General features: G+C 40.6%; 1 protein-coding gene across 5 annotated transcripts; it reads left to right on the plus strand.

The window, feature by feature from the left end:
• The first annotated feature begins 29 nt into the window (after positions 1 to 29).
• Positions 30 to 13,157, plus strand: DCAF4 (DDB1 and CUL4 associated factor 4). Of its 5 annotated transcripts, none has more exons than XM_048065243.2 (14): positions 30 to 121; positions 237 to 346; positions 1,933 to 2,030; positions 3,271 to 3,428; positions 4,910 to 4,992; positions 5,604 to 5,706; positions 6,698 to 6,841; positions 7,479 to 7,528; positions 8,751 to 8,830; positions 10,136 to 10,231; positions 10,343 to 10,440; positions 11,238 to 11,414; positions 11,652 to 11,766; positions 12,708 to 13,157. In XM_048065243.2, the coding sequence occupies exons 2-14, from the start codon at positions 243 to 245 to the stop codon at positions 12,899 to 12,901; spliced, it is 1,500 nt and encodes a 499-aa protein (XP_047921200.2). In that variant the 5' UTR covers positions 30 to 121; positions 237 to 242; the 3' UTR covers positions 12,902 to 13,157. The 5 variants fall into 5 exon arrangements, with proteins under 5 accessions (XP_047921200.2, XP_047921199.2, XP_047921201.1 ...); XM_048065244.2 differs by lacking the exons at positions 30 to 121; positions 237 to 346 and adding exons at positions 456 to 620; positions 3,109 to 3,173; XM_048065242.2 differs by having other exon boundaries at positions 31 to 346.
• Positions 13,158 to 15,427: the final 2,270 nt, after the last annotated feature.

Genomic DNA, 15,427 nt, shown 5'->3' on the forward strand with positions numbered 1-15,427 from the left:
CCAATCAACGAGCGCCTATCGGGGTGGGCGGGCCGGGTGGAAGCGGTGACGGGGGGCCGGGGGGGCTGTGGCCCCGCGTCAGGCCGTGTGGCTGCCGGGCCGCCCGCGCCCCTGTTCCGGGGTGAGGCGCTCTGCCCGGCGCCCCTCCGGAGCTCCCATCGCCGAATCCCTGGGTACGGAGGCGCGCTGACACGGCGGCCCCACCCCGAGCGCGTGTGTGTCCGTTCGCTTTGCAGGCAGCCATGAGGGGAGGCCGCTGGAGAGGCGAGGAGAAGCGGCGCTGGAGCGCTCGCGGGCACAGGCACCGGCCCCGCGGGCGCAGGCGGCCCGGTCACCGCCCCGAGAGGCAAGTGCGGGGGTGCGGGCCGGGGGGGGGGTGCCAGGCCGCAGCACAGCTGCGGGGCGGTGGCTGTGTGGGAGCGGGGGGCCGCCCTCTGCACATCCAGAGGGTGCTCCTGGTGTGCTTACTTGCGGGGCGTTCTGGAAACTTATCGCACGTTCGCGGCTGCTTGCGGATTTTAAACCGAGATGTGGTCCGTGAGGTAGTCTCTGCAGGTGTGTCTCCTCCCATGAACCCTTCGTCAGCAGGCAAAGATAGCTCAGTGAGAAGAAAAGCGTTTGTAAGTACTCACCGTTCCCTGCCGTTCGTCTCACGCCTCAGTGACTACCGGTGTAAAAGCTATCCTCAAAGGATCTCCCTAAAAGTTTAAAAACACGTTGAGTATTGGGGTGGTAACGCCACACGTCGATCAGGAAACTGGGGCAAGGTCTTAGGAATTATCTGTTGTCTTGGGAACTGACACTTTCAGAAAATGACATTTTAAATTTTAGAACCTATACTTACCAGTATTACAGCTATTTTTATGGCTCTCTTTCTTTCCTGTGTGCTTTCATTGGTCTCTTACAGGAGTAAAGCAGTCCTTTAATACTACAAGCATTTCTTTTAAAAAGTATTTTCAGGGAAAGATATGCAGACACGTATGAGTTGCCCCCATTGATTCTAGTTGTGTAAAACGTTAGAAATGCAAATGGCCCCTAATTCATAAATATACAATATTTTACTAACAAGCTTTAAACTGAAGTGCTTGAGTTTGGCGGTTCCCCACCCCCGTAGATCAGTTACATTCTTTAAAAATTGCAAACTTGTGTAACTGAACAGCAATAGAGCTGGTATTAAAACTAGAATTGCCTTGTTATTTTTGATTCAGTAAATTATGACTCGTGAAAAATATTTTGGCCTAATGCTTTTAAGATGACCTGTCTCAAAAAGTGAGAATTGAACGAGCGATTCAGAAAACATCCCAATGGAATTTCACTCCTCAGCACTGACTGTGCCTGTTTAAATGGCTTCCAAAAGAAGAAAGCTGCAGTTACCTACTTTACTGTGATATTGATTACAAAGTTTTCTTTCCTAGAGTTTTCATGAAATATTTCTTTGGTTTGCATGCTTCTGAAGCTCCTCAGTGAGCTTCCTGTCATGAAGACAATGGCAAAATACTTCTGACCTGACATCATTTTTTTTATCCATGCCATTTCTTTCCACTTTATGCTCTAAAGTGTTATCCTACTTTCAGGGGTGTGCTTTTCTTTGAAACAGAGGGTATGGTAACATGCCCAGAACTAATCCTTTACTGAAGAGTTAACTACACATACAGAAGCAGCAACCACCTCTAATGTTTTAGCAAGTAATTAAGACTTTTGAGATACTGTTAGCTCTTGTGTTCTTGAGAGGTTTTTAAGCTGAATGTTTGTACTGTTCCTTTTTCATAGGTTGGCATACAGTGATATACGCAGTGTGCTTATCACAGACCTGCAAAATTGCACTCTGTTAATGTGACTAACTAGCTGCTTTAAAGAGGCTTTGTGGAAAAGGTGTGTAGGGCAATTGTGAGCCTGTCTTGAAGGCAATACTATTATTTTTTTTTTTTTTAGGTCTGAACAGGAGGAACCACAAACCTCAGTGAATGCAGACCCCAGCAGCAGTGGAAATCCTTCTTCGTCCAGTTTAACACAGAACTCTGTAGTACCAGGTAAGAAAATCAGTATCTGTATGCTGACTTTATTAAAAAAAAAATTGGTAGTAGCTGCATTAATAGTACGGTGTTAAAGGATGGATATAAGCAGTAAAGTTTGTAGAGAAAATTAGTATCTGAAAAGGTGATCTAAAGAGATGTAGTAAATGAAAATCTGGACAGCAGGAACAAAACACTTTTGGGCCTGGAAGTCCATCTTTTGTATGAAAACTCATGTGCTTAGCCAAGCTATTATAAACTGACAATAATAAAATTTTGTTTTTCTCTCCAGAAATGTTGGTTTGGGAAGAATATGAACTTTTTTCTTTCTTATATGTGCTGAAGATGTTATAAAATATATCTTTCAATAAAAATAAAAAGACAGCATGTAAAAAAGTAATGTAGATCAAATTAGTCAGTCTTCTAAAAGACACAACTATCCACCACTTTGAAAAAATACAAATTCATTTGTATGCCTTCAGTGTATTTATAATCTGTAAGAAATACTGTCTGGCTAAATCATCTGTGCATTCGTTATTAGGGAGTCAACTGGCAAAACCAGACTTGATGCAGTAGCAATGCTGTAAAAGATGATGATCCATTTGCATTCTGGTTTTCTGACTCATTAAACATCCCTAGGAAAAGCTAGGCCTGTGGGAACATGCATACCTCCACAGCAGGAGAGTCCTGAAACACCCCTGACTCCACAACCTCTTAGCAACAGACAAAGGCAGAGTGTAAAGTGATCTTTTTTGTATATTGCTCTTTTGTGCTTAAGAGTTTGTGAGCCTGTTAGGAAATAATATATGTCATTCAAAACATTTATTAACATTTATTGCTGCGTAAACAGATTCTGTATACTACATGCAATGTGCTCTTACCAACTAACTTTACACTTTTTTGAGTTGAATAAATCTTGGTCGTTTGTTGCCAAGCTGAAATCTAAGACATACTGACAAGGAGCTGAATTATAAGCAGCAGTAAAAAGAGGTTACTTCAAACGCAGTTTCTAGTAGTAGATAAAGGTTTAAATAAAAATCCTCAAAGATGTTGGTGTTCACCTCTTCTGAATAAAATCCTTTTTTCCTCTAAGTAGTTGCCATCTATTCCCGGTCTGCCTATCATGCTTGGGACCAGCTAGGAGCAAGAACTTTGAGCCTTGTGAGTCTGACATTTCCATGAAGATGTGGGATGTCAAAGAGTAACAAATAAATTTGGTTATGCATCTGATTTTGCTTATTTTTGCCACCTTTTAAAGAACTGCCAGGATTTTACTATGACCCAGAAAAAAATCGCTATTTTCGCCTACTGCCTGGGCATAATAACTGCAACCCACTCACCAAGGAGAGTATTCAGCAAAAGGCAATGGAGAGTACAAGACTGAGACTCCTAGAAGAGGAAGAAAAACAAAACAAGGTACGTTCTGAAATAGATTGCAATTATCCTTTGTGTTCTGTCTCAACAGATGATGAGCTAAAATCCTTAGATTTTTTTAACTGTGATATAGTCCCATAAGCTGTCTGAAGAAGCAAAAATTTCTTTTTGCTGAGAATTTATATTTCTTGAAGTCTTTTGGTTGTTCCACACAGGAATGAAAGGAAGTTACTAAAACAAAAAAACAACTTGTAAAGAGACAGGAACTCTCAGAGTAACAAATTGTCCAACAATTACAGTTCAGTCAGGACATTGGATGCCAGGTTTCAGATCCCTGCTGTGAATTGGCAAAGTGAGATCTCAATTGTAGGCTTTCTGTGTATTTAATAAATATTTAGACTGTGTACCTAGACCCTGAGGAAATAATACTAATGATGTTTTGTGGAAACAGTGTTGTAACAAAGAATTTTCTTCATACAGGTAACATCAAGTTTGGTCTTATCTTTATGCTTTCAAGTTTATGTCTGGAAAGCCTGTATACTTTTCATTATAAAGTGTTGCAGCAGAGTTGATAGCAATACTACATGTCTGAAACCTGGGTAAAATACCTAGCAAGGGTGGCTTTAATTGCCTGAAAGCCAAGTCTTATAACTTGGCAAATCAGCGTCTGAAGCTCAGCTTAAATATGCTGTTGTTGCTGGGAGAGGAGTGTAGTATTTTTCTCCTTAGGTAATCAAGTTCTTTCTTCAACAAGCAATTCAGCTCTTCCATCTTCATTATGAAAGTGCTGTTGTTTGGTGGGAGGGTGGTGGTGGTGGTGGAGGGTTTCTCTTAAGCTGTTTCTATGAGAGGTTTAGTTTTCATGGATCCTATACAGCTGCTGGCCGTGTAGTTGCTAATGGGAACTGTGAATATACATTTCTTCTCAAAATCCGGTTATAGAATCAGACATCTGAATCAGCCTCCTAAATATGAATGTTCTGACTCTTCAATACTTTGACAGAGCATTATCAAAAAGATTTCTTAATCCCTAATTCTGCAAAGTTCTCTATCCTTTGCTCTCCCTAGTATTTATAAAGTGTTCACCTGAAATTTTAAAAAGTGATGAGTGGAAAAGAAACTTAGTGCAGCAGTAAGACTGCATGTTAATAGCAGTCTTGTGGTGATAGAGCTTTGCTATGTAATAAGATTTAAGGTGTTAGAGTAAAAACACAAGGTGACTTCACACCTCAAGCTAGTACTGCTGATTGTGTCAAGCAAAAATAAGAGGTGCTTTTTTTCCCCAGTTTTTGTATATATAGAGGCACCTGGAATTCACAAGAGTAGATTCACAAGAATACTTCTTTCTTGTGTACTTACTGTAGTAGACCAGGGAAATGTTGCTGAAATGCATTTTATAGACTTGAAAATATTATTATACATAGGCTAGAGGAAAAAGTTACCCAAATATCAAATACCAACGGCCACGGTTGAATCATAAACAAGAAAATAACTGAGAACACTTTCATTTTATTCTCTTCCAGAAAACAACAAGGGCTGGACTAAATTCATCCATGCTGTTACAGAAAAGGCAGCTAGGTTTGCTCAGCTCCACAAGCTATTGCAGGTACAATAATTTGAATTGTCTTCCGTTTGCAATATCAACTCCTGCTACTTGTACAACCATTCCTGTCAAGTTTTTTTGTTGTTTTTTTCATTCCTCACTCTTCCACTTAGGACAGAGTAACATATTACTTGTAATAACAAAAAAGTTGTATTCTTTTATAATCAAATTTCTAAAGTGGTGAGAATTCAGATGAGGAAGGTATTTCCCAATCTCAGATAACTGGAGTTTAAACCTTCACATTTTTTTCAATACATGCTGTTTTGCCACATTGTGCTGTATGAATACAGTTCAGCTTTTCTTTGGATTAGTGCTCTTCAGTTGATGTGGACGTTTTCCCCACCATTAGAATCTCTATGCTCAAATTCAATAACAGTGTAGAAAGCGAGTTAGTGGCTTGCTATGTTGTTGTTCCTGCTACTTGAGATGTGCTGGGGTTCGAAATGATGGGATGAAATTCAATGAAACGGTTATGTAAGTGAAATTGTAGCATGCTAGTTTTCAAGCATTTTATCTTCTGCGACTGAGAAGCAGTTCTGACTATCTTATCAACAATTCTTAAACCTAGGCTTACCTGAATTCCTTCTCTCCTTCCACCCTGCCTGCTTTTACAGGATGGTCCATGAACTAAAAGTGAACTGCATGCAGAGGAGGAAGATAGAAATTCACAGTCCAGATTCCTCGGTTGCTGGAACCAACAATTTTAAAATAATTGTGGTATGTTATGACAACTGTTAAACCTTTCACATAAAGAAAATCTGTCTTCAGTGGAAACTGAGGATCTTGAAATCAAATCCTATAGGTCAAATTCTGCTTTCAAAGGTGCATTATTCCTGTTGTATCAGTACTCAAAATCTGAGCTCAGTAGCTTTTAAACCGGTAGGAAGAGGCTGTCCTTCCTTAGAGAGGAAAATGATGAAAAGGTTGGATATGTAATTGATTTGGAGAGCTGATCAATATGTCCTGTTGGAAATAAACAGGAATTGAGGGGACAATTAGTATGATGGGTTTTTGAAGGGGAAGAGGAGGAAAACTGAAGAGAAGAACTTAGGGAATAGCAAAGTCTGTAGTGTAGGGAGTTCATGTAAATGACTGTAATGATTTTACATCTCATACTCTGAAGGCAGTTTCTACTGGTTTTGGTGACATGTTTGTGCAGGAAAGGTCTCTGGAGCAAACAACATAGTTCCTGTAGGAAGCTCTTGAGGACCAGCTCCTAGCCTTATAAACAGAGCACTGCATAGGTAGCTGGAGCCAGAACGGGGTTGGAAACTTAGTGTTATAAAAGAAAAGTTGAAATATAGCAGCATCCTTTTTGCTGTGATGTGATCAAGCAGGAGGAGAATCTCTTACACTTAAGCAGCATAGAATTCCACATTCACTTTAGATAAGTTTTAATTACTACTTTTTTTCTTTGAGTACTCTACTGATACCAGTCTGTGCTTAATAATAACAACCAGAGGAAGTATCTGTTGTAATGGGAAAGAATATTTATTATTATTTAAGGACTGAATAAATTTCTTTTTTAATGATATTTTTTCCATACCTGCATTAAAAAAGGTGTTGACCATTGTTTTAAGGATGAATGGAAAGTTGATAGTGATAACATGACCAATTAATGTTTCTCCACTTTAGACCTAATGCAGCTGCCTCAAGCCATTTTTTCCAGCAAGTTTCCACTAAGTGCAATGATGCTTTTATTTTGCAGGCAGATGTCGCTTGTGAGCGGATATTCACCGTGAATGACGTAGAGCACGGAGGGTGTAAATACGGAATCATCAACCTCAGTGGTTTGGGGAAGGAGTCTCTCACTGTAGAGATGTATGACAACCTCTACTTCACGAACCGCAAAGTACTGTGTTCTGTTCCTGCTTCCTTCAATTGCTGCATTCTCAAAACGCTGTTGCTTGGTAGGCACGTGGGGAAATGCATGAGGGGAAGGGGCTAGTAGGAGAGAAAGGAAGAATCTACAGTAAACTTGTCTCGGATAGTCCTGAGGACCAGCATGATTTATCAGGAGTGCTATGCTGCCATCAGAACAGAAGACCATGTAGAAATATCACCTTCCAAGGATAGTGCTTCAGGGTTTCGCTCAGCCATAGCTGAAAAAACTATGTTGAGAAAGTAAGATTTGTAAGCTTTTCTTTCAAAATAATTTCGGGAACATGTGTTTATCTGTATACATGAAGGATATTTAAAACATACTTCTGTAATCTCTTCATGCTCAGATTCTGTTAAGGATGATTTCTTAAATAATAGGATGTGCTTGGTGCCTTAGTCCGTATTTGGACAGACGTCTCAATGCTGCCCTTTCTTCTGTACACCTAAGAGGAGAATAGGGATAAACTGCGCGTGTGCTGCTACCACACTATTGCATGAGCTAAGGAAGTATGCCCAGTGCGTAGTTTCATGTCATCTTTGCATGGAAATGCCCTTTCATGAATTGAGTAAGAGGTCTACACAAACAGTATGTCTTCTTGTGTCTGAAGGTGAATTCTGTGTGCTGGGCATCACTGACTCATCCAGACTCCCATGTTTTATATCCTTTTAAAAAAGCAAAATGTCAGTGCTGCTTTGACTACTCTGCATCATGCTGCACAGAACAGAAAATTTTCAAAAGACATCTCATGTAGTTGCCCCAAAAATCTTGTTTTCTAGAAGGCAGGGAAGGTTGTAGAAAATAAATAAAATTGGAAGTTGTTGGGGCTAGTGAGACATGTATGGTGCTGTTACAGATATATGGAGTTCCAGTGTAATAAAAGGCAAAATTAAGCACTTTTCCTGCCCTGGAGACTTCCCACCTCATTAATAGTGCAGATGCTGTATGCAAGATGATATAAGGATTAGAAATTGGCTGGGGCAACAACAAAAGAGAGTTAAGGCAACTAACTTTCTTTTTAAAAAAATGTGGAGCTCTTTGAAAGGGTGTTGTTTGATTTCTGTTGTAAACCATCACCGTGTTGACTGGAGGGGAGAGGAGAAGAGCAGCAACTCATTCAAAGTGGCAGAGCTCAGTGCCAGAGCATGTCCTGCAGCTTTATCTCAAAAGAAAAGGAAAGTTGATGTGTAGTAAAGGAAGCAGAAATGGACAACGCAGAGTCACAAAAGAGAGGAACAAAATGGAATTTTAAAGTGGGAGATGGCAAGCAACAGAAGGTCTATGGAAGTGGCATTAAAAGTGGCTATTAAAAGGAAGGGATACTGATAGATATGTAATGGCTCATGGGAAAAGCAATGCAATTCAGAACTGATCCAGAAGGTGGCAGGAATTCATCAGCCTTGCTTAGAGATGGCTAGGAGTTGGGGATTAGTTAGGTTATTCAATGTTTTTTACTATCCATGACACAGATTTACCACATTAAACTTGAAAAGCAGTTTCAAAACCTATTTATACCCACTATAATTTTTAGGAATTATTTTAATGCACTCTAAATTGACTCTTGCCTCCCCAGTGTATGTAACCCTTTCTCCAGCTCATCTCCATCAAAACAATTCTATATTAATGCTGTGTCATCAGCATGTATGGTCTATATACATATACACAATTGTGTTTTTTCTAGCTCATCCTATGAAAGAAAGGAAGTGTCAAGACTTAATTATGAAGCGTAAGGCACAACAAAGTTCTTGGAAGATGTTACTGAACAGAAAGCGTTATGAACTGCAACTGTGTCAGAGCATCTTACTTTTCCCAGCTATAAATATTAGGCAGCCTGTTCCATTCTAGGAAAAAAATCTTTGCTTTCCTTAACTCACTCCAGCAAGCTGTGTCTCATGGGAATTGCAGAAACTCCAGGCTGTGCCAGTTTGCTTCCAGCATCATTGTTCAGCAGCACTAACCCAGGTAGGATGTTTTTTTTTTTTCCAATTTTGGATAGTAGTTTATGGTAATGCAAAGAGTACAAGGGAAAGATGTCCACATTTCAGTAGTTGGTGGGCCTGTTGTATTCTTGTACAAAAAAAAAAATCTAGAAAGTCCTGAGCAGTATAAGAAATGAACAGATGAAAGAACTTACCTTAAGAACTAATTAGCAAGCAGTACTCAAAGTACTAGTTTATTTTTAGCTTCTGCTGATTTTGCACTTTGGCAGGAGAACACCCTGCTTGTAAAGTAAACATTTGAGATTATTCATATGAGTAGCTTGGCCTTTTAAGTAACATGCAGAAGCTGCACACAAGAAGTGCTCAAATTTCCTTATAGACTCCCTAGAATCATTGCGGGATACTTTATCACAGTAGCTACTCCCTATGCTCAGTGGATTAATTGTAGGTGGGAAGCTGGTAAATGTCTCAGCCCATGGCTCCTTGTACTAGACGTCGTGCTTAGTTTTGTGTAAGCATGATTGATTTAGAAAATCCTTTATCGTAAATCTGATGGCTGTAGCTGTATTGTTTATATTTTTTCTGTGTTCTTGGAGACAGCAGCCATGCTGGTACCTTCAAAACAAAAGTAAAGCCTACCCCATCTGCAGCATGGTTTTAGACATGTCACCTGTGCTGCCTGACATCTATGTGATTGTGGCAGACAGGCCATAAAGTAAGTGAAAACTGCACTTAAAGTACATGGGTTGTTAGGCCTTGTGCAGGAGCTACATGAGTAAGACTCAAACCTAGAGTGCTGTTACTTCACTAAAAACTGTTTTAAAAACACAGACAGGCCAGGAGAAGCAGGGAAGAGACAGTACTAATTTAATGTAAGTTCTTTTTTTCCCCTCCCTACTTTTTTTTTTTTAATTCTTCCATCTTCACTGTTTATAGAACTTCTAAGATAGGCTTTGGCTGAACTACAGCTTCTAAAGAAAATGTTCTGTGTTTCCAGCCCACTTGTCTTTAAAAAATGGCTTACTTAGTGCTGTAAGGCAAGTGTTACTTTCTTCTTCTCTGATCTTTACTATCATGGTCAGCCGTCTGACTAATGAATAAATTTCACAGTTGTGTATATGTATAGACTGTAAGTCGTCAGCTTACAACAGTGAAGTCCCATTTTTGTTTCATGTCTCTTGAGTAGCACAGGAATATTAACTGGGTATCATTATCTCTGCTTCTAATTACAATGTTCAAAGAAGCATGGAAGTCCAGAGAATCTTCCTGAGTTATCATCCTGTCCTTACATTTTATGGATGCTTCATGTGGTGTTTATTTCTCTTAGGAGATCGACCTGGAATGCTGTGCAGCTTCAAGATATCTACTGCCTGGTCCTGTGCTTGGTGCCTGAATCCACAAGCAGACAACTGCTTCAGCACAGGTGATCTGCAAGGCTAGCAACCACTTTTATCTCAGTAGGAAAGACTTCTTGCATTAATCTCCCTCCTGCAGTTCAAATTACAACTAAACGAACATAATCTGTTTCCCTTAGGCCTGACACGACGAGTTCTCGTGACCAATGTAGTGACAGGGCATCGACAGACATTTGGAACCAGTAGCGATGTCTTGGCACAACAGTTTGCCACACAGGTAGAAAGAACCATACACGCTTCTTTTTTTTTTTTTTTCAGAGCATTGTCATTAGTGGGTACTGTCTGTTGATGGGGCTCATCATGTTGTGGATAAGGTTATGATGCAGCAGTTATTGTTCGATAGCTGTTCTGTAACAGTTGATGTGGTCTGATGCTGGCACACAGTGGAATAGCAATGAAAAAATTAACTGATTTCAAAATCTGTGGCGTTGGGGGTAATTTTGTTAAATATTTGGATGTAAAAGGGAAATGATGGAAGTACAAAGAGCACAGTAATAATGCATTGTAGATTGTTTTGTTTTTTTCAAAATGACCTAATTCCATTAACACTTGATGTATTGTCTCCATCAAGAAGAAAACAGCTATAAAATTCTAATTGACTTGTTCACAAAGATGTAGTGAGAGGGGTCAAATCAGAACATGAGAATTCCAGTTCCCATTCTGCTGTTATGTTAGACTAAGTTCCTGCTAACCTAGCTGAACTTTGACAACTGAGGTAAATAATAAAATAAAAAATATATATAAATATATGTATATAATTATATTATATTTTTATATATTTTATATGTATTTATAAATAAATAAAAAATAAACTGAGGTTTGAATGGAACTAATGAGTTGGCTCAAAAATGTTGCACTGTGTAATGAAAATTCTGGTTCCTAATGCTTGTGTTAATAAAATAGTTGGACAACTACACCAGTGAACTCAAAAGCCTGACATAGGTACTTTCTCTGTAAGCTATAAGGCCCTTTCATATGCTATGCAGTACCCCTCTTTCTTTTGGATTCTTCCAGACCCCGATGCTGTACAATGGCTGCCGTTCAGGTGAGATTTTCAGCATTGATGTGCGTCAACGCAACCGCAAGGGCCAGAGCTGGAAAGCAATCCGCCTCTTCCATGACTCAGCAGTTACATCTATTCGGCTTCTTGAGGCTGAACACTACCTGATGGCAGCAGACATGGCTGGGAAGGTACAGTTCTGCTGCTGTGGGATAGACAGTTAGTTCCTTTCGGTATCTGGGCAATGACGCGCTTACTCCGGACCTGAGGGTGGATGGCTGTTCTTTGGAGAGTGGTACGGAACTGGGTGGTAGTTCCCCACGGGGGCTGTCTTTGCTCCTCACTACTAGATCCACTTATTTACCAACCAGCAAGTGATCTCTGCTTTGTTAACGTATCCTCGTGTGAAAAATTACTTCAACTTTCAGATAAAACTCTGGGACCTGAGAACGGCAAAGTGTGTGAAACAGTACCAAGGTCATCACAATGAATATGCTATTCTCCCTTTGCATGTAAATGAGGAGGAAGGACTTCTTACAGCAGGTGGGTTGACTCTTTCCCTTCTACTTGTAAGTGCAGTGATTTTCTTATGCTTGAAGAGTGTTTCTTAGCTGCAGCTGTTGCAAGCTGTAAAGCTGTTAATTCTTCAAAATTCAGCAGAATTTTTGCTTTAGATGTACTGTAATCACCTACAAAAACTAAAATGTTACAGGTGCGCACCTACTGTAATCACTCCTGCATAGCTCTCAAGTGCTTTATCCACTATTTTCAGGAAGTCCCATTATCCTTTCCATAGCGTGGCCCAAGAGTAGAGCAGAACATAATGGATTTTGAAGATCAGGGAAGCAATGTGTTAACAGAAGACTTGAAGTAATATCTCTATATAGAGACTAAAGACCATGTATAGGCTTCTTTGATGCTACAGGTCATAGTGCGGTGATGGACTGAAGTGCTGGCACGTATGCAGAACTCCCTGTAAATTTTCTGTCACTCAGGGTTATTCTGAATACTCTTGGCTACATTTTGAGATTTTTTTTTCCAAAAAGGAAAGGTAACAATAAATGAAGCAAAATTCCTAAATCCTCATAATATAGCTAGACTTCTTGAAGTCACTGTACACATAGTGTCTGCTGTTCTTGGGTTTTTCAGTAAGTGATGGAATAATGAGAATAATTCTTCTTAATTTGACAAGCTGGGTTTTTATCCACTTTTTTGCCTAATAATGAGGAAAGCATTCTAAATGCTGATTTATTATACCTCTTATTACCTAATAAGAAATGCATATTCTTGCCACTTTTGCAGTATTCAATGTTGTTTTGTATCCTGTTTTGTAAAGTATTGAGAAGCACTTTGCCTGCAGGATGTATAGAAATGGTTACGCTTTGTTCTCTGTAGACCACCTTCTGCTTCTTCGATGATAGTCTTGCAGAGCCATGTAAAGTACTTCTCGTGTGATGTTGACTACTGGTCTTCTTCCTTTCCAGTTGGTCAGGATTGCTACACCAGAATTTGGAGCCTCCAAGATGCCCGTCTGCTTAGAACCATTCCTTCTCCCCACCCAGCCTCCAAAGATGCTATTCCCAGTGTGGTGTTTTCTTCGAGACTTGGGGGTAGACGAGGAGTCCCTGGCTTGCTCATGGCTGTCAAACAGGATCTCTACCACTTCTCCTATAACTGACACAATTGATACTCTTTTCAGACCTGGTCTACAAAGCTGCCAGCCTATACATGAATTCAGAATATTTACACTGATCACTGGGGACATGGTTTAGTGGGTAACAGTGGTAGCAGGTGGTTGGTCTTTTCCAACCTTAATGATTCTATGTCACTGAATCACTATGTGCTGCTGTGAAATTCAGAACCTCCACTAGGTTTGGCAAATCTTGCTGTATATATCTCAGACATCTTGTAAATAAAAGCTGACTGCTGATTAATCTCTTGTTGTTCTGCATCTGTACTGTTCTCTCAAACCCTTGTGGGCTTAGGGCCAATTGGCTGCTAAAAGGGGGCCAGGAAGGCATCAAGCAGCAGAAACGGGACAGAAGACCTGCTCTCCAGGCACAGACTGGGGACAGTGGTCACCGTAAGTATGCTGAAGAGCACCTGTATTGCCATAACCCAAAGGCAGTGATGGATGTTCTGCAACAGCAGGCAAAGCAAGCCTGTCCCTGCCCTCAGAGAAATCTTCACTACCGTGCTCTGGGGTGTGGCATGAGGGCAGGAGCCTTCTAGGCATGCATCAAGGTTGTGGTGGTGCAGCCAACTCATCCCTCTGCATCCCTGCTTAGCCTGAGCACAGTTTGTGAGTGGGTCTCTCTTGGCTTCCTCCAGAAAGGAACTGTATTGAAGCACCCAATGTGCTCTGCAGTGCAAGTCTAATACAGGAAAATTCCCTTTCAAGAGTGAGCTGCAAACCTGGACATCCTGTAGTTTTATGTTTTGGGTTTTGTTTTCTTTGGGGAGGGGAGAGGGGCATGTTTCCAATGCCCTGCCCTCCCCCATCCTTTCCTTCCATTTTTTCGAGTGAATTTGAGTAAAAGGGAATTACTCAGAAGTACCAAAGGGTGCTGCAGGGCTCCACCCTCATTTTTCCTGTCTTTTCCACAACCTTCAGGCCTAAGCAATACACTACTCTGGGAAACTATCTCTTCTCAGCAGGTCCTTTTGCTCACCACACTTCATTTGTGTGGTTATCTCCTTCCCTTTCTTTATATTTCTCTTACCTATTAATCAATACAGAAGACAAAATTATAGCAGGAAAACTCTCCTTGTGGGAACAGTGTAACATCTTTTCACATAGAATATATTCATGCTGTGATAACTGTTGCAAGCGTAAAGATACATCTAAGCAAATACCCAACACAGTTTCTTCCCTGAGTATACATTCAATCAAATCTTTCTTGTATCCCATTACCAACCAACCCCCCTTTCCTCGGAAGGGAATTGAGCTGCAAATTCCTTGCAGTTACAGCTCCCCTGACACATCTAGCTTTAGCATTTCTCCGCAGAGCCTTTTTTAACTCTCTCACAAGGCAGAGCAGAAGCTGCTCACAGCATACTCTGTGCTGCCACTTCTTTCTACAGAACTTGTTTATAAGGCCGAGAGACCCCTGTTCTCAGTGGAGGGTTTGCAGTCTTACAGTCTCTTCCCATTTGCTTTACTACTCCTAGACAATCAAGAAATCAGCTTGGCTAGCATGGTCACTGATTCCTGACTTGCCTTTCTTTTTAATTTAGGAAAATACCCTGTAATTTGTCTTATGTTCACTTGGGCCATTTTCTGTTGCACACACAATGATTAGTATCTACAGCACCAGTTGCAGAAGAGTTTCCGTTGGCTTAGTTAATGATGCATGCTGCAACTAGGCATCTGTTCACAAAACAGAAACCTAACTCACCCATCCCACCACAAACTCCAGATGTTACATCAGATAATCAACTCAGAGCTGGACAGCAACATACTTTATATCGATATTCTCACTAGCAAACATATGAGTCAAATGCTTACAGGTAACAAAACACATCATGAACTCCCTTTATTAAGAATTAATTCCAGAATGTCAAGTTAGCATTTACACTCTCTCTGATACTCTTAACCCCAGTGGTGCATGTTCTGCAAGAACAAGACCCTGCAATAATTGTGCCCAGTTCCTGTGGGAAACACAAACTAGGAACTGTGGCAGAAAGGCATCTTATATAACTAAAGACAGTTTATTTTCTCTGCTCCTTTTTAGCCAAAGCTCACGAAACAAAAGGATATTCATTTGCTTTCTGTTGTTTCCAGGAGCCAAACACACACGTCCTTGCAAACCCATTTACCCAACTAATGCTTTTGCAGCCAATGCTTCTAATTAAGCCTGCAAGAGCAGTATGAAAGGAGAGGGGGAGCAGGGTAAAAAAGGTAATTTGGCTTCAGTGACAAACAGCAAGCAGTATGCAGGCAGTAGTTGACAAATCAACCATTTCTTTATGCAGCAGTAGCTAGGACCCCAAGGTAGCTTAAAAAAAAATAAAAGGAACTGCACGCTTTCTTCTCTTGCTCCAGTATCAAAATACCCTATTTCTTTGCCTCAGCTTCTCAGCAAGCACTGAATCTAGCAGAAAACTTTAGAAAGGCCAAATCTGCACGCCAAGCTGGGCTGCAGCATCCTTCACCCAGCAGGCACAATTTGGTCCTTCTTACCCACTGGAGCAAGGCTCAGAG

Source organism: Anser cygnoides, chromosome 5 (assembly GCF_040182565.1).
Source record: "Anser cygnoides isolate HZ-2024a breed goose chromosome 5, Taihu_goose_T2T_genome, whole genome shotgun sequence".
Lineage (NCBI taxonomy): Eukaryota > Metazoa > Chordata > Aves > Anseriformes > Anatidae > Anser > Anser cygnoides.